General features: G+C 42.6%; 1 protein-coding gene across 1 annotated transcript in view; it reads right to left on the bottom strand.

The window, feature by feature from the left end:
* Positions 1-22300, bottom strand: part of LOC106613609 (microtubule-associated protein 1S) — a 50596-nt gene extending 28296 nt beyond the window's left edge. Inside the window, exons 1-2 of the mRNA XM_014216043.3 lie at positions 22110-22300; positions 5690-5791 (exon numbers count right to left, since the gene is read on the bottom strand). Of these exons, the coding sequence (XP_014071518.1) occupies positions 5690-5791; positions 22110-22293 (286 nt within the window). The 5' untranslated portion in view covers positions 22294-22300. The remainder of the gene's footprint in view (positions 1-5689; positions 5792-22109) is intronic.
* Positions 22301-22588: the final 288 nt, after the last annotated feature.

The raw sequence follows: 22588 nt of genomic DNA, 5'->3' as shown, positions 1-22588 counted from the left end.
AGCCTGGAGCCCTGCCCACTGTATCAGGAGAGTCAGCCAGCCTGGAGCCCTGCCCACTGTAACAGGAGAGTCAGCCAGCCTGGAGCCCTGCCCACTGTAACAGGAGAGACAGTCAGCCAGCCTGGAGCCCTGCCCACTAACAGGAGAGACAGTCAGCCTGGAGCCCTGCCCACTGTAACAGGAGAGTCAGCCAGCCTGGAGCCCTGCCCACTGTAACAGGAGAGTCAGCCAGCCTGGAGCCCTGCCCACTGTAACAGGAGAGACAGTCAGCCTGGAGCCCTGCCCACTGTAACAGGAGAGACAGTCAGCCTGGAGCCCTGCCCACTGTAACAGGAGAGACAGTCAGCCTGGAGCCCTGCCCACTGTAACAGGAGAGACAGTCAGCCTGGAGCCCTGCCCACTGTAACAGGAGAGACAGCCAGCCTGGAGCCCTGCCCGCTGTAACAGGAGAGACAGCCAGCCTGGAGCCCTGCCCACTGTAACAGGAGAGACAGCCTGGAGCCCTGCCCACTGTAACAGGAGAGTCAGCATCACAAGGGTAGAAGTCCCCTTTTCCAAAACAGATATCTATCAGTATCATATTCATTAGAGGTCGACCGATTATGATTTTTCAACGCCGATACCGATTATTGGAGGACCAGAAAAGGCCGATACCAATTAAATCGGCCAATTCTTTTAATACTTTTTTTTATTTGTAATAATGACAATTACAACAATACTGAATGAACACTTATTTTAACTTAATATATCAATCAAATCAATTTATCCTCAAATAAATAATGAAACATGTTCAATTTGGTTTAAATAATGCAAAAACCCAGTGTTGGAGAAGAAAGTAAAAGTGCAATATGTGCCATGTAAGAAAGCTAACGTTTAAGTTCCTTGCTCAGAACATAAGAACATATGAAAGCTGGTGGTTCCTTTTAACATGAGACTTCAATATTCCCAGGTAAGAAGTTTTAGGTTGAGGTTATTGTAGGAATTATAGGACTATTTCTCTCTATACCATTTGTATTTCATATACCTTTGACTATTGGATGTTCTTATAGGCACTTTAGTATTGCCAGTGTAACAGTATAGCTTCTGTCCCTCTCCTCGCCCCTACCTGGGCTCGAACCAGGAACACATCGACAACAGCCACCCTCGAAGCATCATTACCCATCGCTCCACAAAAGCCGCGGCCCTTGCAGAGCAAGGGGAAAAACTACTCTAAGTCTCAGAGCGAGTGACGTTTGAAACGCTATTAGCGCGCACCCCGCTAACTAGCTAGCCATTTCACATCGGTTACACCAGCCTAATCTTGGGAGTTGATAGGCTTGAAGTAAAACAGCGCAATGCTTGAAGCATTGCGAAGAGCTGCTGGCAAACGCACGAAAGTGCTGTTTGAATGAATGCTTACGAGCCTGCTGCTGCCTACCACCGCTCAGTCAGACTGCTCTATCAAATATCAAATCATAGACTTAATTATAACATACAGAAATACGAGCCTTAGATCATTAATATGGTCAAATCCGGAAACTATCATTTCGAAAATAAAACGTTTATTCTTTCAGTGAAATACGGAACCGTTCCGTATTTTATCTAACGGGTGGCATCCATAAGTCTAAATATTCCTGTTACATTGCACAACCTTCAATGTTATAATTACATAAAATTCTGGCAAATTAGTTCACAACGAGCCAGGCGGCCCAAACTGTTGCATATACCAGACTGCGTGCTATAAACGCAAGAGAAATGACACAATTTCCCTAGTTTAATATTGCCTGCTAACATGAATTTCTTTTAACTAAAAACGCAGGTTTAAAAATATATACTTCTGTGTATTGATTTTAAGAAGGGCATGGATGTTTATGGTTAGGTACATTCGTGCAACGATTGTGCTTTTTTCGCAAATGCGCTTTGTTAAATCATCCCCCGTTTGGCGAAGTTGGCTGTCTTTGTTAGGAAGAAATTGTCTTCACAGTTCGCAATGAGCCAGGCGGCCCAAACTGCTGCATATACCCTGACTCTGTTGAACAGAACGCAAGAGAAGTGACACAATTTCCCTAGTTAAAAGAAATTCATTTTAGCAGGCAATATTAACTAAATATGCAGGTTTAAAAAGATATACTTGTGTATTGATTTTAAGAAAGGCGTTGATGTTTAGGTACACATTGGTGCAACAGTGCTTTTTTTCACGAATGTGCTTGTTAAAGTAGGCTATGATTCAATGATAAATTAACAGGCACCGCATCGATTATATGCAACGCAGGACAAGCTAGATAAACTAGTAATATCATCAACCATGTCTAGTTAACTAGTGATTATGTTAAGATATATTTTTTTAATAAGATATGTTTAATGCTAGCTAGCACCTTACCTTGGCTCCTTGCTGCACTCGCATAACAGGTAGTCAGCCTGCCACGCAGTCTCCTCGTGGAGTGCAATGTAATCGGCCATGATCGGTGTCCAAAAATGCCGATTACCGATTGTTATGAAAACTTGAAATCGGCACGATTTAAAATCGGCCATTCCGATTAATCGGTCGACCTCTAATATCCATTAGCTTACAGCTATAGAGTAGCCTAATTACTAAAACTGTGTCACTCTTGCTTGGTAACTTTCCTCCAATATAAATGTATATTCTAACTTATTTGTATTAGGTATTTGTCATGAATTAGCCCATTCTGGATAAGGTTATACTGTAGGCCTGTGAAATGAGAGCAAGGCAAGGCACTGTGTGGCACACCATGTGTCCCCTGATGACTGTCATGCTCCTCCATCCAGCACTACCCTGCCCAGTAGCACTCCTCTAGTGTAAAAACACACATACAGGCTCTGATGCCACACATTCCTCAACAGCTAGCCTGCCATTAGTCAGCCTGCTGCCCGGAAGAGGCTCTGCAGCACAGATTCCATAGTGGAGCACTGCAGTAACATAGTATTCCTTTTACAGAGTTGCGATAGCCTGGGCTAGCATGAAAGTGCCAGTGTGGATGTATTGTGGGTGTTGGGGTGTGACACACGGATTGTGAATGGGTGAGGACTGAAGGTTGGGCGAGGTAGTTCTTGATACTTGAGGAGAAAGTTGCCCCGAGGATAAACAAATGTTCTGGTGACTGAGGGAAGATGGGCTTCAGGGCGAGGATGGTGCAGCTGTGGCAAACTATTTTCAGCTGTGAGGTCACACACACACTCTCTCCTACCACTCTCCCTGTGATTTCTCTCTCTGCTTTCCATCAACCAACCAGTCTCATTCCTCTGTCCACCCCACTAACATTATCACTAACTCTCCACGCAAACTACACGGCAAAGATACAAATAACAGTACGAAGGAGCTACTCTGCTGAAGTTGTATTGTCGAGGCGTAAAGGAAGAACACTTGAGGCCCAATAAGATTGTCTCCAGAGTACAGATCTAATTGCAATATTTCTACGGCTATAGTCTGGTGTGCGTGGCTTTTAAGTTACTCTACAAGTAGACAAAAAGGAGGTTGCTTGTTGGCCTCTGGATCTCACAGGAGTGTTCTCACCTTGAGAAACCTGACATTTCTAGGCGTCAGTATACAGAGCAAACATGAGAATACGACATCTGGCTATGCAAGACAACTCCTGCTGTAACTTAGGTGGGTCGCTATCTGGGCTTTGGAAAACATCACTTAGCTTAAATTATAAACTGACCTGACATGAAGAAACAGCCAGCTGGCCACTGGTAGTGGACAGCACCCGTTAACCACCCATGGCATTGCATACACCTTCCCAAGCCAGTCAAATAAAACATTGACTCATGTCTATTATTAGCGGCAGATAACCCAGAAGGGCACACGCTTTCTGCCTTGACCAAGGCTGGTGATACTCTGCTAGATTTCTCAAGTAGATTTTTGGCTGAGGAGAAGTAAAGACAAAACAAGGATTTTTCTCAAAGTCAATTCTAGAATTTTTCCAGATGTATTGTCGATTATCTGGATAGAGAAATAAATAGCCACTCATCTGAAAAGTTCAGTCTATCCGAATGAGGCTTTTCAGTGAAGCTGAATTGAAAGACGCTGGCAGAGCAACCAGATATAAAAGATGGAGTTATCACAGGAGATAAAATCTCGTGGGGAAGCGAGTTCCATCTCCACTCGAGTGTGAAGATGCTGGGCAAGTGTAAACTCGCTGGTGTTTGCCTGACTGAGCAGACCCTGACCAGCCGAGCAAGTCAAACTTTCTAATCCACAAGCGGCTTGCAGCCCCCAGTTAACGGCTGCCACGGCCTCTCCGCACGCAAACCCCAAGTCCAAGGGTACTGCCGTGTTGCTAACCACTGTGGACCAGCATGCCAACAGCAGGGAGGGAGACACACACACACCTAACAGGGATAAATAATAGAATGCAAAATGGATTGTAAGTTATAGAGGAATGTAAAAAGGTTCCAATGACTCAGTTTGTTGGAGCATGGCAGAATGGTTATTCTCATTCAAAGCAACTCTTGTACTATTTAGAATGATTGACTAATTTATGCTTATGGCATCTTCTCTAAGAACTGTGACTATCATGAGATGTAACAATGTGTTTCACAGAAAATTAGTAATGCTTTTTTTGCTTTTCATCATGTGTCTTTGCTCAGTTTCACAGCTGTCGAGTTTGAAAAGTGGGTCATAAACCGCATTCACACAGATATTCAATGTAACTCATTGAATGAACTTTGATAAGGAGCCGGACAACATAATGAAAATAAGAGCAGGCGTACAAGTATGGGTCAATATTTGGACAGGACAAATAATGGCATCATTTAGATCGATAGCGCTTCAGACATTTGGCAGCTCACGGATAGATCTGGCATTGAATGAACAATGGAGATTGAACATCAGCATGCACAATGCAAAGGTCAAAGAGAATGGTGCGATTTTTTAAGACCTAGCTAATTAATGCTACCTATGTCAACAGGAGTTGGCATTTCGCAGTAACGATGAGTGGCAGCAAACAGGCCCAGGGACAACTATGTGGAACTACTACATGCCTTTGCTGAAAAGAAATGAGCCGTTATCAACCTATTTAGAGACCGCCACTGTGTTTGCTTTTTGCTCACGGGCTATGATGGAATTTTCCACCGTATCAGTGACACAATGAAAGCACCGGAACGGCAGCGGCAAGACTTCTAGTTCCTATGAGCGATTTGAGCTGAATTGTAATGAACTGGGCCTGGCAGAAAGCGAAACTCATAGTAAACGGAGTATAGAGGGGGCGAATCTACGACAACATACTGGACAATATCTATCTTCAGTAGAGAGCCAGGTTTGACCAATTTGGTGAACTTAATTGCCTTGGCTCAGTGGACCGCAAAAAAAAATTGGAACAATTTCACAACACCAGCAAACGAGAGCCTGTCAAAATATTCCAAGTACAGTTCACAAATGGTACAACACAAATCACCTGGACAGCTCCTCAGCTTCTTGTTCCAGTATGACCTGACACAGACTGTCGCAAGTTACTGCAGCTGGTCCTCACTATACCAACCACAACAGCAACCACTAAGATGTCATTTTCTGTGTTGAAGCGGATAATGACGTACAGTCGAAACCAAGCCGATCAAGGACGATGGATCCCTTGCCATGATCACCATCGCGTCAAGAGACTTAATACTGAGGGCCAACAGGGAGGTGTTTTACAGTTCAGTCACTGATGTTTTTACCCAGAAGGATAGACGGATGGGAAAAAAAGCTCCTTACCTTTTATTTCTTCCGAGAAGAAGGCAGAGTGTCGAGACACAAAGAGCTTGAGCTGCTCGTCCAGGTTACAGAATGTCAGGTCCACATCCCATGAGCGGATGCCTGTGAAAACACACACACCAGGGTGGTTAGGAGAACACTCAATACTCAAGTCAACAGCATGTTCAAATATTCAAACCAAACATACACTTAACATGACAGGCACTTTTACTTAGAGACTACGAAGTGAGATTCCAAAGGCCTTGAGGAAAGTGAAGTATCATTCATTTGACATAGAAATATAATATCCTATTCTCGTAACGCAAGGCAATGCTAGCTATTGTGGAGTTTAGTTGCACCCTGACAGAGGCCATACAGACTTACAGTATAAGTAATTAGCCAGAGGTTGAAGTAGAACATTCCCAAGCTCAGAGTTGCTTCATAATAACATACACAGACATAACATAGCCCTCTGCCATTTTACAACCCGATTATTGGACGACACAGCCCAGTTTAATGAAATCGTTGAGGTTTGTGTTAATAAATACCATGCAGCTGATAAGTGAACAGACGCCTCAAATTCCTAGACTCAATGACATAGCAGAGGTACAATAACATTATGTAAAAATAGAGGAGAAAGGGAAGGATTCAAACTGAATCTACAACTGGGGAAGCAAAGACTTCAGGGATGGGCTGAGAGACTAACTCACAGACAACATGGAAAATGCTACTTGTGTAGCGGTAATGAAATTACAAATGAATTGAGTTAAAGCTGCAATATGTAACTTTTGGGCTAGACCAGCTTCAAACAGCTGAAAACACAATATTTTATGGTAACGGTAAATATATTTCACAGCTGGATTAGGTGGTACAATGATTCTCTACACAATGACTGCTTGTTTAGTCACAAACTGAAATTAGGCGAATTATTCGAATTTTAGAAACTAGGAAATGGCGGAGCAATTTCTGCATATTGGACCTTTAATAAGTAACTCACATACAGTAAACAATATAATAGGTTATGGCTCTGTCACTGTTGGAGATACTTTTTGTAACGTCAACATGCTATAAATACCATGCAGCTGATAAGTGAACAGAGGCCTCAAATTCCTAGACTCAATGACATAGCAGAAGTACATTATGTAAAAATAGACTAAATACAATAAATTGACCAAGACATGAACTAAGAGTATGGCAAATGGATAATAAGACAGAATATAATGTATACATTTCATCTACAATTTTGCTGCTATTAAGCTATATAGCATAGGTTAAAACGTGGACCTTTTCTGCTTGAAAAATGTATACAAAGGGTATGTCTGTCATGTCTAATGTGGTTCACAGGTGTAGTGTCAAATTCAAAATGGGAGGGCACAGAATTCATATGGTCCATATGACATGCCCTGCATGACAAGAGAGCTACAGTGCCGAGAAACACCACTACAGTAAAGGGATTGGCCATTTACGGGCTTAAGCATTGCATGTGGTGATGACATAACTAACTAACAGTGGGAGGGCAATATCAGATTCAACTCTACTAGAAAAAGAAATGAATGCTATTTAATGAATTTAATAATCTAAATATGTTAATGAAGACACCTATTGAACACAAAGGGCAAAACACACAAAAAAAACTCATTCCCCTGCCTATACGACCATATGTATGATGAATCATGAATTTTCACCCAAAAAATGTTCAGAGAGAAGATCTGCTTTTGAATTCGCTCACCATAGGGAAGATCAAGAGGGACGACGACAAAGCAAGAGGAAGCAGTCTCCCCTACTGTCTGGCTGGGACAAATTTAGCTCTGACCTCAGCGGCATATGTTATTTTTATTACTTCTCCAAAAACGGAGAATAAAGCAGTCTTCCGAGAGGACAGTATCTCCTCAACCAATTGTATTCATTGCTCAGTTCCTGGCATGAACATTTTAACAAAAAAAGGTGAGACCACTGGCCTAGGAGCCAGCCCAAGGTTGTTTCATCTCATTCTGGAACTACTAAACTAAGATGGGACGATATCTATCAAATTCATTATTATACTCTGTGGCACTATTGTTAGGCTCCTGCTGAACTGTGTTTAATAAATTGGCAAATTATACAGAAAAGGGCCAGCTAATTAATTAAATTAATATATATGAGATGTAATTATTTAAAAAAGGACGAATGTGTGTTGCGCTGAATGAATGTGCGTGTTCTGATCTCTGGGTTTGGGCATTCCATTCTGAACTGTTGGGAATTACGATCAGCCATTCTAGACTGAACTGCCACTAAAGACATTGTGTTGATATGATTTCTCATTCCTGTAAAATTCTGTTTAAATTTTGATGAAGTAATGATATGGTAGCCTACTGCTATGTTCGTTGAGGATTTTGGCAAGCTCATTCAAATTACCCAGAGAGCAGAAGGATATTATTTTGTCACAATGATCTAGCCAAGCACACTGTTTTAGCATGCATCCTATATTTACAAAAAAAATACGTTTGTGACACTGAATGACTTGGGCAGCACAATATAACTTACTGCCCTTTGATCAGGAAAGGACGATCCAATCACTGAATACCGCACCCATATAACAATTCATAGTTTTGTTTCTAGACGGAAAATGTCTCAGAAAAGCACCAGGCTAGGGAAGAACATGGATCTGGGCATTACTTTACTTCCGTATAACCTCAACAGGCAAACATCTTTGTCTGGCAGTGATTCGGAACTTGCATTGAAAAGACCTTGCCATTTGTCCTGATTTGCATGCACATTCTGAGTGAAATTAATTGATTCAAAAGGAAAACAGTACTAAAAAGGGTCTTACTGGACTCACCAGCTCCCGCTTTCTCTTGTTATGCACTTTACAAGGAACACATGACTGGCTCAACTGTTCTGGGGAACTACGGTAAGTTTCATAATGTAACATAATGTAACATGTGAAATGAAGAACGCAACCTGCTTTATCTCCTAACGTATTGTACAAGTTGACAGCAGGTATTAACTTAAAGTTGCTACAAATATTCAAAATCATTGAAAAACGTACAAAAAAATGGTTGACGGCCGGGCGATATGACGAGACGTTTCTCTATCATTTCATATTATGCTCTATCGTTTATTTCGTTGTCGCAAATCACTCTTTACGACAATATTGTTCGGCAATTGCAACACAAACAAACAAACATGGAGGAGAGTGAACGCGACACAGAGCATGGAGACCGTACCTAAAAGAGGGGCTACTTCGGTCGCATGGACATGGTTTGGGTATGAAAAGTCTGACACGGACCAGAAAACTGTCCTCTGCAAAATATGCCGCAGGCCGGTCCCGACAACAGGCTCAAACACCACTAACCTCTTACCACCTACGCAAGAATCATGTGAAACAGTACAGAGAGTCTACCCCAAAAAGTACAGTCGAGTGATCAAAACAAACCCCTGACTCAGACGTTGCAAGAGGCTTTGCCCACGGCACACCATATGGCAAAGAATCACGAAGATGGAAGGAGAACAGCTGCCATTACAACTTAAATCTGCAAAGACATGGCCCCAATTTACACGGTCGAGAAACAGGGGGTTTCGCGAGTTGGTGCAAACACACGACCCAAGGTACCAAATACCTTTTATTTGTTGAGTATAATTCAAAATGTAATAAGAAATAGGGCTTCACATGTGGTCATTTTATATAAACCATTTATTCATTGAATTTACAGAAAATGTGTATATCGTGATATGTATCGGGATATGAAATGACCTATATTGGGATATGAGATTTTGGCCATTTCACCAAGCCTTTTTTGATGCTATTGAAAAACCATCCCATGGCTTTTTCCAAATACCCCAGTATACCTACTGCTCAAGCCTGCATACCGCCCCAACTGATTCACAGATGACGCAATCGCTGTTGCACTTCACACTGCCCTTTCCCACCTGGACAAAAGGAACCCCTACATGAGAATGCTGTTCATTGACTACAGCTTAGCGATCACTATAGTGCCCTCCAAGCTCATCACTAAGCTAAGGACCCAGGGATTAAACAACTCCCTCTGCAACTGGATTCAGGACTTCCTGATGGGCCGCACCCAGGTGGTGAAGGTAGGTAACAACACATCCACCACAGGGGTGCATGCTTAGTCCCCTCCTGTACTCCCTGTTCACCCATGACTATGTGGCCGGGCACAACTCCAACGCCATCATTAAATTTGCCGACGGCACGACGGTGGTGGGCCTAATCGCCGATGACGATGAGACAGCCTACAGGGAGGAGCTCAGAGACCTGGCAGTTAGGTGCCAGGACACCAACTTCTCTTTCAACGTCAGCAAGACAAAAAGGAGTTAATCGTGGACTACAGGAAACAAAGGCCTGAGCACGCCCCCATTCACATCAACGGGGCTGTATTGGAGCGGGTTGAGAGCTTCAAGTTCCTCTGTGTCCACATCACTAATTACCTATCATAGGGCTGGGTGATATGGCCCCCCCCAAAATATTTATTTTATTCATTTTTAAATTGGACGGTATGAGAGTGTTTTGTGTTTTGGAATAATAACAGTTTTTAATTTGCTTTATGAGTACTGAGTGACCCTAGGGTGGGAACACATACATTCTAAGTGACTTCAATGGGTTTTTGTCCCTTCTGATTGTTTTATACTGTTCAATTCAACTTCAACCAAAAAAGTCAGCATTTCCTGCACTCATTTGAGATCATTTCCACACTGCCACGTAGGGCTGCACGATACGCACAAGAAATCTGGGCCTCATTTTTAACCAGTTATTGCGATTTGACAGGCGATTTAGAGCATAACACTTGGGTTAACTGTTGGAATCATGGAAATAGAATGATTATTCTAATTATATAGTTAGAATATAATAGTGGGCACTTTGAATACAGTGTTGTTTGACATGATAATGAATGGAAATGCCAGGGAGGAGTTGTGACAGGGTTGGAACGAAAGTGTTGATATGCGTTTCCTAGGGGACCCTATAATCTTTAGCTACATTGAACGTTTTCCCTTAGCTACTTCATGTAGCTAACATATTCTTGCTTTGTGTATTCCTCTTTAAATTTAGAAGATACTGTTGCACAAACATGCTTATTTAAGTCTACACCATCAGTGGTATTATCAGGTTGTATAGCTAATTACGTTTGCTTTTACTCAGTACATTTATTAACTAGATAGCGATTAGCATTAGCAGCTAACAATCAGCAGCTAACAAGATTTAGGAACAACTTGCTAAGAAAAGACAAACTAGCTGTTTGCAGATGTAAGAAACAAAAACTAAGTGTAATTATAAAACGCTAGTAGATGTATATTAAGAAGCAAAGTGAAAACAGTGTCGTTGTCATTAACATTGTTGCATGTGCTGCATTGACCATGCAGACTGAACGCAAGTGTCTCGTGGTCGAGGAACAACAAATGAGCTCCTTGAGTGAAAGGTCTGTGTGGAAAGCGGCATCGAGAGAGAGAGAGAGTGGCGAGAGACGACTCAAGTAACGAAGTAAACTATAAAAATGGACGTTACACACTGCGTATCACATTTAACAAACCAAACATTCAAATACCGTTATAGAAGGTAAAGTAAAAACCCAAACTGTTCCGTGCAGCAATAACAGTATATCGTAAAAAAAGGTATACCGCTGAGCCCTAACCCATCATGAGCCAAAACACACCAACAATCTTGAAGAGGGCACGACAACGCCTCTTCCCCCCCTCAGGAGGCTGAAAATATGTCATGGGCCCTCAGATCCTCAAAATGTTACTGTCCAGTACATCCTGCAATCCAGGACCTCTATACCAGGCGGTGTCAGAGGAAAGACCTAAAAATTGTCAAAGACTCCAGCCACCAAGTCATAGACTGTTCTCTCTGTTACCGCAATGGAAGCAGTACCGGAGCGACAAGTCTGGGACCAAAAGGCTCCTGAACAGCTTTTACCTCCAAGCCATAAGACTGCTGAACAGTTAATCAAATGGATACCTGGACTATTTGCATTGAGCCCCTTTTTTTTTGTTGCACTGGACCTTTTACACACACACACACACACACACACACACACACACACACACACACACACACACACACACACACACACACACACACACACACACACACACACACACACACACACACACACACACACACACACACACACACACACACACACACACACACACACACACACACACACACACACACACACAGGGCTGGACGATACATTTAATGAAGTTGAATTAATGTTTTGCAAGATATTCCAAATGCCTGTATCGCAAGGTATCAAGGTTTTGTTTCTTTTGTTTCTATGAGCGTTTATGGCCGCTTGTTACAATGTTGTCTTTTTGGTCTCGTCTCCTTCTGTGCTGTGTGCACCTTCCCATTTACACCAGAGATCTGTATGTAATGACGAGATGATCATCCTAATATAATATCATCCTAGGACCATGCCTCAAGACTACCTGGCCTGATGACTCCATGCTGTCCCCAGTCCACCTGGCCATGCTGCTGCTCCAGTTTCACCTGTTCTGCCTGCGGCTATGGAACCCTGACTTGTTCACCGGACGTGCTACATTGTCCCGGACCTGGTGTTTTCGACCCTCTCCCCACCGCACCTACTGTCTAACTGAATGATCGGCTATGAAAAGCCAACTGACATTTACTCCCTCGACAACCACTGTGATTATTATTTGACACTGCTGGTCATCTATAAACGTTTCAACATCTTGGCCATGTACTGTTATAATCTCCACCCAGCACAGCCAGAAGAGGACTGGCCACCCCTCAGAGCCTGGTTCCTCTCTAGGTTTCTTCCTAGGTTCCTGCCTTTCTAGGGAGTTTTTCCTAGCCACCGTGCTTCTACATCTGCATTGCTTGCTGTTTGGGGTTTTAAGCTGGGTTTCTGTATAGCACTTTGTGACATCGGCTGATGTAAAAACAGGATTTATAAATACATTTGATTGATAATAATGGGAGTCGTTGTCCCAAAGAAGGGAAGGCAGGCGACAAGCTGAGGTCCAAAATAAGCCCATAGAAACACATTGGGCTAATTTTGGACACATTTTGGCGAGAGTGAAACATCTCGCTTCGCCTCTTCCTCTCTCTTTACTAGGGCCATGCCAGACTAAAAAATAACCTTGGTAGAACGAGAGTCTTCTGTTCTTTCGACCAATTGATAGGTCGAAATATGAGATATAGATGTCTGTCTACACACAAAAGTTTAGACACACCTACACAAAGGGTTTTTCTTGATTTTTACTATTTTCTACACTGTAGAATAGTGAAGATTTCAAAATTATGAAATAACACATGAAATCATGTAGTAGCCAAAAATAGCCACCCTATGCCTTGACAGCTTTGCACACTTGGCATTCTCTCAACCAGCTTCACCTGGAATGCTTTTACAACAGTCTTGAAGGAGTTCCCACATATGCTGAGCACTTGTTGGCTGTTTTTCCTTCACTCTGCGGTCCGACAAATCCCAAACCATCTCAATTTGGTTGAGGTCGGGGGATTGTGCAGGCCAGGTCATCTGATATAGCTAATGTATACATTTTTTTTCCTTTAAAAAGTCTGACGTGAAGGACATACTGCTTTCCCAGGAACAGGCCCAAATCCCAGTCATTTGCGTGAAGACGGAGGTCGGGCTGCCTTTGAGAATTCATAGGCGATCGAATAAACCCCTACTGCTTTCCGTTCTACTAGCTAACATGCAATCATTGGAAAATAAAATCGACGACCTACGAGGAAGATTAAACGACCAACGGGACATTAAAAACTGTAATATCTTATGCTTTCACGGAGTCGTGGCTGAACGACAACATTATCAACATATAGCTGGCTGGTAAAATAGCCCTTACACAGCCTGGAGGTATGTTGGGTCATTGTCCTGTTGAAAAACAAATGATAGTCCCACATTGAAGCCCAAAGGTAGAAAATATCCTATAAAAATCATTGGCTATGCATGGCCTGTTTGCAAGAAACTTGAAACATTGTATCAACTATTGTATTAACTTGGTCCAGCCAAAGCTAGTGCTAGCAAACATTGAATAAAATATTCTGGCGCTAGTGAGCTCCGTACAGACAAACACAGCCGTAGGCTGTTTTGCGCAAGGGATAAGTAGTACTCAGGTCTGCCTATTTTATGACGTTTCCACCAGATCAGAGCATGCCATTCTTTTGCCCCCCCTTTCATGCCTAGTGGCAATTGGAAAATTGTGTACAGATCCTTGCGACATGGGGCCATGCATTATCATTCTGAAACACGAGGTGTGAATGGCATGACAATGGGCCTCAGGAACTCAGTATCTCTGTGCATTCAAATTGCAATCAATAAAACGTAATTGTGTTCGTTGTCTGTAGCTTATGCCTGCTCATACTATAACCCCACTGCCAGCATGGGGAACTCTGTTCACAACGTTGACATCAGCAAACCGCTCCCCCACACAACGCCATACACATGGTCTGCGGTTGTGAGACCGGTTGGACGTACCGCCAAATCTCTAAAACAAAGTTGGAGGCAACTTATGGTCGAAAAATTAACATTATCGGGCAACAGCTCTGGTGGACATTCCTGCAGTCAGCATGCCAAATGACGCTCCCTCAAAACTTCAGACATCTGTGGCATTGTGTTGTGTGACAAAACTGCACATTTTTGAGTGGCCTTTTATTGTCGCCAGCACAATGTGCACCTGTGTAATGATCATGCTGTTTAATCAGCTTCTTGATATGCCACACCTGTCAGGTGGATGGATTATCTTGGCCAAAGAGAAATGCTCACTAACAGGGATAAACACATTTGCACACAAAATAAGCATTTTGATTGTTTCTGGGATCTTTTACTTCAGCTCATGAAACCTGGGACAAATACTTTACATGTTGCGTTCATATATATATATATATATATATATATATATGGCAATGTGTATTATGCAATATTGACATATCTTTGGTTATAGTGCGTAACAGTATCCGGTTCTCTTTATTGTGTCCCCGTCGATGGCAACTGTCGGATGCATGGTGCTCATGACAAAAACATTTTCTTGACTTTAATTGGTATAGTGTGAGTGTTGTCATTCTTCAGCACCGTTGTGGAGTACAACGACTATGCAGATGCCTTATTTTGAGGGAGGAAGCTCCCGTCTTGCTTTGTTCATGGTGCCGACAAAGCTTGTTTTATTTGCAAGCAACTTGTTCACCAATGACAGTAAAGTGAAGAAATTGTCCACTGTGACATTTCTCCCCTTGCCAACATAAAGTTCCACAAGCCTCATCACCACATTCTCCGACACTTGCTCACCTGCTGCCCGATGTGGATCTTTTCCCGAAACAGTGCCTTCCCTTCCTTTCTCCTCTCTCACCGTTTCATTTGGTGGTGGCGCTGGGACCTGCTCAGTGCACACCGTTCTGGCTTTTTTGCACTTAGGCCTCGGAGGTGTAGAATCAGAAGAATAATCAGAGAGGTCATGATTCATTTAGGTTCAATTGAGGCAATTACCGGGGTGATTATCAACTGGCCACTGCACCTTCCAACATCGGGCGGAGCAGGCCCTACTGTCGGGAGGACGGGCAACGGGGAAAACCATTCAAATAATGACACGCCCTCCTAAAACTGGTTAGAATTCCAGTTCTGTTTGTGATATAACAATTCTAACAAATGGCAGTATATTATATAGACTTATTTAGGAAAAGTCAACGACGGAGGGGATATGACTTTAAAAATTAATTAATGAGCTGTCAAAATGACCGCTTTAGCGGGTCTAGTGTTAAGCCAGTGGCACATACAACACAGACACTCAAGAGGGAGTACACTGGACAATGGTGGTAGCAGATGGGAAATGGGGCTGAGGGGTCCTGGGAGGATGCTAGAGTACACAGAGGCAGCTGGTAAGTCTCTGACCGACAGTAACAAGAGAAGACTTGTCTGGGGTAGACTAGGGCTGGCTTGACCCACCGTTGGGTTGGAGCAAAGATAAGACATTTTGACCTGCTGGGGTTATCTATTCTAGGCTGTCCATCAGCACATTACAACAACACATAAGAACAAGCACAGCTGAACCAACTAACTGACAGACCATCTGCACAGCGTTGTTCTTTCAATAGGAAGCCCCTCTTCTATTTGCACTTTGCCAGCAATCACAAGCATGTTGACCATGTAGGAGGAATACAGTATTCAGGGGCTGCATTCATAAAAATACAAAATGTTTTGACAGTCATCACCAAATACTTTTAGTCATGTTATACTCAGAGAATCTTCAAGACCGTTTCTTCAGGCTTGTTCCCCAAACCAAATCATTAACAAAGCGCCTGCCTCTATCACTGACCAGGAAGGGAAGGATATGGTGAGCAGTGTGACACACACACACACGAAGTGTTTGTGACATCAGTCACATGGCCTCAACACAGATACTGACGGGCAATTCCACTGTAACAGAATTACGCTTTAACACAGTTTTCACATTAAAATGTATGCCAAACAAAAAGCATTGATTTCAAAAGTTTAACAAACCATACAACTCTATGCACAAGGACTACTTTTAACAATTTCCATGGAAAAATTTACAAAAACAAAATTTTGTGGAAGAACTTTGCAGATGCAAACTTTGGTAATGGAATTACGGTAAAATCTGTTTAATGCAACCAGGTTTATCTGCTCCAAATTAAGATTCAAAGATGTCTGCAGAAAGAATGGTATGTCAGCTATGACATGGCACCTTGAGTTTGAAAAAAAATCTATTTTGGTTATTAAACTACAGTAAGTGAAGTGGATTTACACCCGGGAATGGAATTATGGTAATGAGTCCCTGATTTGTACTACGCAGAAATGCATAACTATGGAAATGAATGTCATTCTCCTTTGGACATCTTTACTGTACTGTATTGTACTATAATCAACTGTGCTGTAGTCACTGTCCTGTACTTTACTAAATGTACACTACTCTACTATGCTCAACTCACTGCACTATCAAAACGTGTCTATGATAGGCTCAGATTTGGTCCAGTCCGCTCTCTCTGTGGATGTTAACGGCAAGGCCAGGGTGGACTGACCAAATTTCAACTACTTTTCAAAGTTCATGGACGTCCGGGGTTGGTCGGGACTCAGTGGGTGAGGATGCAAGACAGGGGGCTCATGTGGATGTGTCAGTATGAGCTGGGAGATGAGAAAAGAAGAGAAAGGAAAGAAAGAAAGGGCAGAGAGGGGCAGAGTTTGTCCAGACGCAGGCTGTTTTAAAGGGCTACTTCGGGATTTATCTACTTCCACAGAGTCAGATGAACTCGTGGATAATACCAATTATGTCTCTGCGTGCATTTTGAAGGAAGTTGCTAACTAGCGCTAGTGCAATGACTGAAAGTCTATGGTTATCTGCTGGCAAGCTCGCGAAACTAACTACCTACTTCCTTTATACTAGACACAGAGAAGTAAACATGGTATCCGCAAGTTCCTGATTCTGGGTAAATTGAAAAAGGACTTAATCTCGCACTATCCCTTTAAGAGCGGAGTGAAAAGTAACAACGTATATTAGTAACTAGCAGTGGCGCAAATGAGAGCCACGAGTGCCCAGACACCGCTTGCTCCTCCTCCTCATCATCATCATCATCATCTCCCTACAGTGCAGTGGCACGGATCAGTTGTATTTCAGATGGTGTCAACATAATTAAATGTTCATATATTGGAGTAGAAATTGTTTTTAAAAAGTCAGAGGTAACATTCCCAGTCGTTCTACAAAAAAAAAAATCTTCCAGAGGGAATGCTGTCAGACCACCGCAGCGGACTAACTTTTCCATTGCATCAAAACAAAATCCTAGGGGAAACACTGCTAATGACTGAACTTCACACATTCAGTCTCATTATGGGGCTACAAGCTCTCAATAAGATGCAGCCAGAGTCCAGTATTTTCACACTCAGACACACAGCTGCATCGTCCCTAGTACCCTCCCCAGCCCAAGCTGAACCAGATAGAAATGGTGGAAAACATCGAATGCCACTACCAACTTACCCAACCTCTGCATTTAAGGACAACGTTCTCCTAGCAACCCAGGGTATTCTGGGTAGTATATCCACACCTCGCCTCTGAACTGCACGGTTACTGGAGTCTGTCTGGATGGTGATAAGGTAACTCCGAATAGCTAATGCTAAAGGGGTAGTGAGGAAACAACGTGTACGTCTTGACAACGGAGACTTCTATTCTCTGGCACTCTGGTGAAGCCAAGCTGAAGTAAATAGGTTTCATTATTTATGCTCGGCAGCGTAGCTGGGCTCTCAGGGCTGCTGGCTTCTTCAAGAGACTTCACCATTCCGTCACACTGAACGCTGCCAAGGCACACTGACGCAGGCATGACAATTACATATTTTGAGACCAAAACTATTCATTGACATTTGCAGTCAATTCTTGTAAAGGTACACAAGTTGCCAACTTGCATGAATTTATGGGAATCAAGTAATGTTTGTGAGCATGGGGAAACTATCCAAAAGAGAACATGCTAAATGTAGCAGCAGAGTCTACAAGCCTATGCAAAGGGCACGGAAATCAAATCAAAGTGATTCCTCATGTAACCCAGACAAAAGAAGACTATCCAATGTTGAACCAACTTTGCCACGGGTCGAACACCAGCCTGCTAATTGGTGAAAGAAGTTGGCTAGCATTAGCTAGCCTAGGCGACTTCAAGACAATACCTGGTTAGGCTGTTTCAAGTTATCTAGAAGGGTGAGTGACTAACGGTGTACAAGTGATGTGCGGGTTGACTCATAACACACAGTCCCCACAGTGGACGGGTTTAGGGCCATGAAATATTCAAGTTTCAGTTTCAAGTTTTAATGTCACATGCACAAGTACAGTGAAATGCCTTTCTTGCAAATTCAAAACCCAACAATGCAATAATCAATAACAATGTAATCGTAGAAAGAAAAAAAACATGATAAATAAGATATGACAAACACAATAAGTAAGAATACTATACACACACAGGTTCAGCTCCAATACCATATTTGCAATGTGCAGGGATACTGGAGTAATGGAGGTAGATACAGTGCATTCAGAAAGTATTCAGACCCCTTAACTTTTTCTATATTTTGTTACGTTACAGCCTTATTCTAAAATGTATTGAATATTTATTTTTTCATCAATCTACACACGAGCAAAAATATATTTTTAGACATTTCTGCAAATGTAGAAAAAAAATGTTAGGGGGGGTACAACGTTTGCATAAGTATTCAGACCCTTTACTCAGTACTTTCTTGAAGCACCTTTGGCAGCAATTAACAACCTTGAGTCTTCTTGGGTATGACGCTACAAGCTTGGCACACCTGTAGTAGTCGGGGAGTTTGTACCATTCTTCTCCGCAGATCCTCTCAAGCTCTGTCAGGTTGGATGGGGAGTGTCACTGCACAGCTATTTTCAGGTCTCTAGTGATGTTCGATCGGGTTCAAGTCCAGGCTCTGGCTGGGCCATTGAAGGACATTCAGAAGTTTTGTCCCGAAGCCACTCCTGCGTTGTCTTGGCTGTATGCTTAAGGTCGTTGTCCTTTTGGAAGGTGAACTGTCACCCCAGTCTGAGGTTCTTGAGCGTTTCATCTGTACTTTGCACCGTTCATCTTTCCCTCAAAACTGACTAGTCTCCCAGTCCCTGCGCACTGAAAAACATCCCCACAGCATGATGCTGCCACCACCATGCTTCACCGTAGGGATGGTGCCAGGTTTCCTCCAGACGTGATGCTTGGCATTCAGGCCAAAGAGTTCAATCTTGGTTTCATCAGACCAGAGAATCTTGTTTCTCATGGTCAGAGTCTTCAGGTGCCTTTTGGCAGACTCCAAGCGGGCTGTCATGTGCCTTTTACTGAGGAGTGGCTTCCATCTGGCCACTCTACCATAAAAGCCTGATTGGTGAAGTGTTGCAGAGATGGGAGAACATTCCTGAAGGACAACCATCTCCACAGAGGAACTTCTAGAGCTCTGTCACAGTGACCATTGGGTTCTTGGTCTCCTCCCTGACCAAGACCCTTCTCCCTTGAATTGCTCTATTTGGCCAGGCAGCCAGCTCTAGGAAGAGTCTTGGTAGTTCTAAACTTCTTCCATTTAAGAATGGAGGCCACTGTGTTCTTGGGGATCTTCTATGCTGCAGACATTATGACCCTTCCCCAGATCTGTGCCTCCACACAATCCGGTAATGTAACAAAATGTGGAAAAGGGAAGGGGTCTGAATACTTTCCAAATGCACTGTATATGTCAACAATCCTTCTACCAAAGGACTATTCTATGGATTACATTTTGTGAAAATCCCCAAAATCATATTTTTTTTTTCTGTGTTTCTTGAGGAATCACTCATCACCATTTGATTTGTTACTCATTTTCTAAGTTGCTGGAAGCAATAAAAATCGCATATGCTTCCATTAACTAACGCTACACAAGGGTGACACACAAATCAGGATGTTGACGTTATTTGGAAATATAATTTCCTGCTATTCATTGTAGCATGAGTGGGGGAGAAAAAAAAAAATCAGCTACAAGCAAGTGACAAAGAAGCTTTGTGAATGATACTAGCCTTGGAGTGTTCGAAGCTCAGCGCAAACTGTTTCTTTCTACAAAGTCGGAGCTATTAAGGCAACACCCTGACAGATGCGCAGGGCTGTATGTTAGTAACTAAACTAAAACAAACAGCAAGAAGGCACCCTTACAAAAACCCTTACAAGCTTGGGGAAAAAGCCCGGCCATTCCGTGATTTCGTGTGAGACTAGAGGACCCTGAGGTCTTGAGTGGTCTCGAGAGGCCAGACCTTTACAATGATCCCCTGTCTTGACCCTGGAGAAGTCAGCGCACAGTGGAGTCCCTCCCTGGTGAGAAACCCCCAGAAGTCCAGCACAGTGGCATCTTGGAACCAGACGGGAGTCTTTAAAACACAGTGCATTTTATGGATGCAAGCCAAGATAAACTTTCCTCCAAGACAAGCAGTCTTAAAGGGATGAGGGAGATACAACAGACTAAATGTAATGTAAAATGTCTTCGCCTGCTCAATGCGTTTACTCCCGTGTTTAGTAAACAAACATACCACACCTTTCTCTGGAGCAATGTCCTTGGAAAGTGAGGCAAAAGCTATTCGGCTCCTTAGATAGAGCGGCGGGCACAAATGTTGAGCCCTTCCATTGGCTTGTTGCCATGGGATGAAAGAGTGATCTGCAGTGTGGCTAGTAATGCAAGTCTGTAAAAGATGAACTCAGCATAAAACAGCTTCCCTCAGCTAATCAGGAGTGGGAAATGACAGCTATTGGATTTCTCAACAGTACAAGCCAAGCAAATTCCAATGCACACACAAACTGGAGCCCCTGCCCACTACCAGACAGAGGCAACTCTGCATCATGTCATGCAATCATGTAATTGAAATAAATGTGATTCATGATAGAAGTGTACAGTTACCTTAATTCACTGAGGCACTTGCAGTCATCAAGAACAATCTTATATGGTGTACAGACAGAGAAGAGAAAACAAAATTCAGCTTAGCTGCCCAAGCTTTATATACTGGTAACAAAACAGCATAGAACATTTGTATGAATATGCTTCAATGACAAGGTCATCAAAGCCAATAATTAGAACTCTGGTGAGCACCTGCACATCATACTGAGTCATTCTAGGTAAGATAACAGAAAATGAAGCCTTGTACTTTGGGGGAAGGGTTTGGTACATGTCTGACACTTGAATCCTGCAAAATGGGTGTAAAAAAAAACCGTTATGTAGTGCTGAAATGTGTTAAATTTAAATAAATGAATGATAATTTACACAAAATATGTATTCATAAATATTGAAGACAGTATTTAAGATGTAAATGTCAGAATTCATCATTATAGAGCAAGCGCTAAACCATGCCATTGCATTAATTGGTCTCTTAACTTAAAATTTTGCCTGATCATTTTACATAGTTTAAACTTCCGTTGCTAACCTAACTGTCTAGTTTATGGTCTGATTGACAGCTGGTCTATCAGGCAAGATCATCCAAAGCTAGTGATCAACTGGTAAATCAGATTCGAAGTAAAATAATACTGCCCCTTTTGTTTTGTGAACTTACACTAACACACCATATTGACCATTTTGTTTTGTTAACTTACACACCATGCAGATGCCCTCTGCGAACCATCTGCCAGGAGATCCAACATCCTTGTTGCTATTATATCCCTTACTGGCTTCCTCCTCCCTTATCTTTCCATTTACTGTCTACTACAAACGGGGTTTGCATGTGGCATCATCTTTAACGTTGTATTTCGTCGTGGAAAATATTTACATACATTCACGACACTAGTGGGATATTTCAGTGCCAATTGGCTGATTTGTGTGTTGATTTGCAATTAGAACCATTTGTTGACGGAATATACTTGAAAACGCAGTAATATAGTATGCAACGTCACCTGTACTAAAGGCGCTAGCTCGAGCCAAATCGGGAGGTGGAAGCGCGGTCTGGCACTAAATCAATCAACATTGGGCCACATTACCTCTCTTTATCTCTGCAACCACGTAGTCCACAAATCCAGTCCGACTATGTCCACCGACAATGACGAGCAGAGAATACTTGTCGTTACTGAAGCCAGGATGCGAAGTTCGGTTCGCATTTTCCATTGCTTCGATCGCTTCCGTTTGTTGTGTCGCCATGTTGAAAAGTTTGGCAAATGATGTCATACAGAGACGCCCCACCTTTATCTATAGGGCGGAAAATCTGTAGATTGACACTTCGCAAGACCAACCGAATCCCTGTGGCCAGGGTTAACGATACATTAAAGAAGCCAATGGTGTATATAAACCCTGGACGGCTAATGTGATGTATTGGTCATTGTTGCCGCGTTCACAACAACTGGGAACTCAAAAATCTCAAGACTTCAGACTTCAGACTTCATCAATGCGTTCAAAACATCTATGAAAAAACACTTTCAAGATCAACTGGTTGAAAGATGTTTGATCGATACTGATTCAATAT

This window comes from Salmo salar, chromosome 10 (assembly GCF_965601325.2).
Source record: "Salmo salar chromosome 10, fSalSal1, whole genome shotgun sequence".
Lineage (NCBI taxonomy): Eukaryota > Metazoa > Chordata > Actinopteri > Salmoniformes > Salmonidae > Salmo > Salmo salar.
Note: the sequence above shows the minus strand (reverse complement) of the source record. Positions and strands in the feature narration are given on the sequence as shown.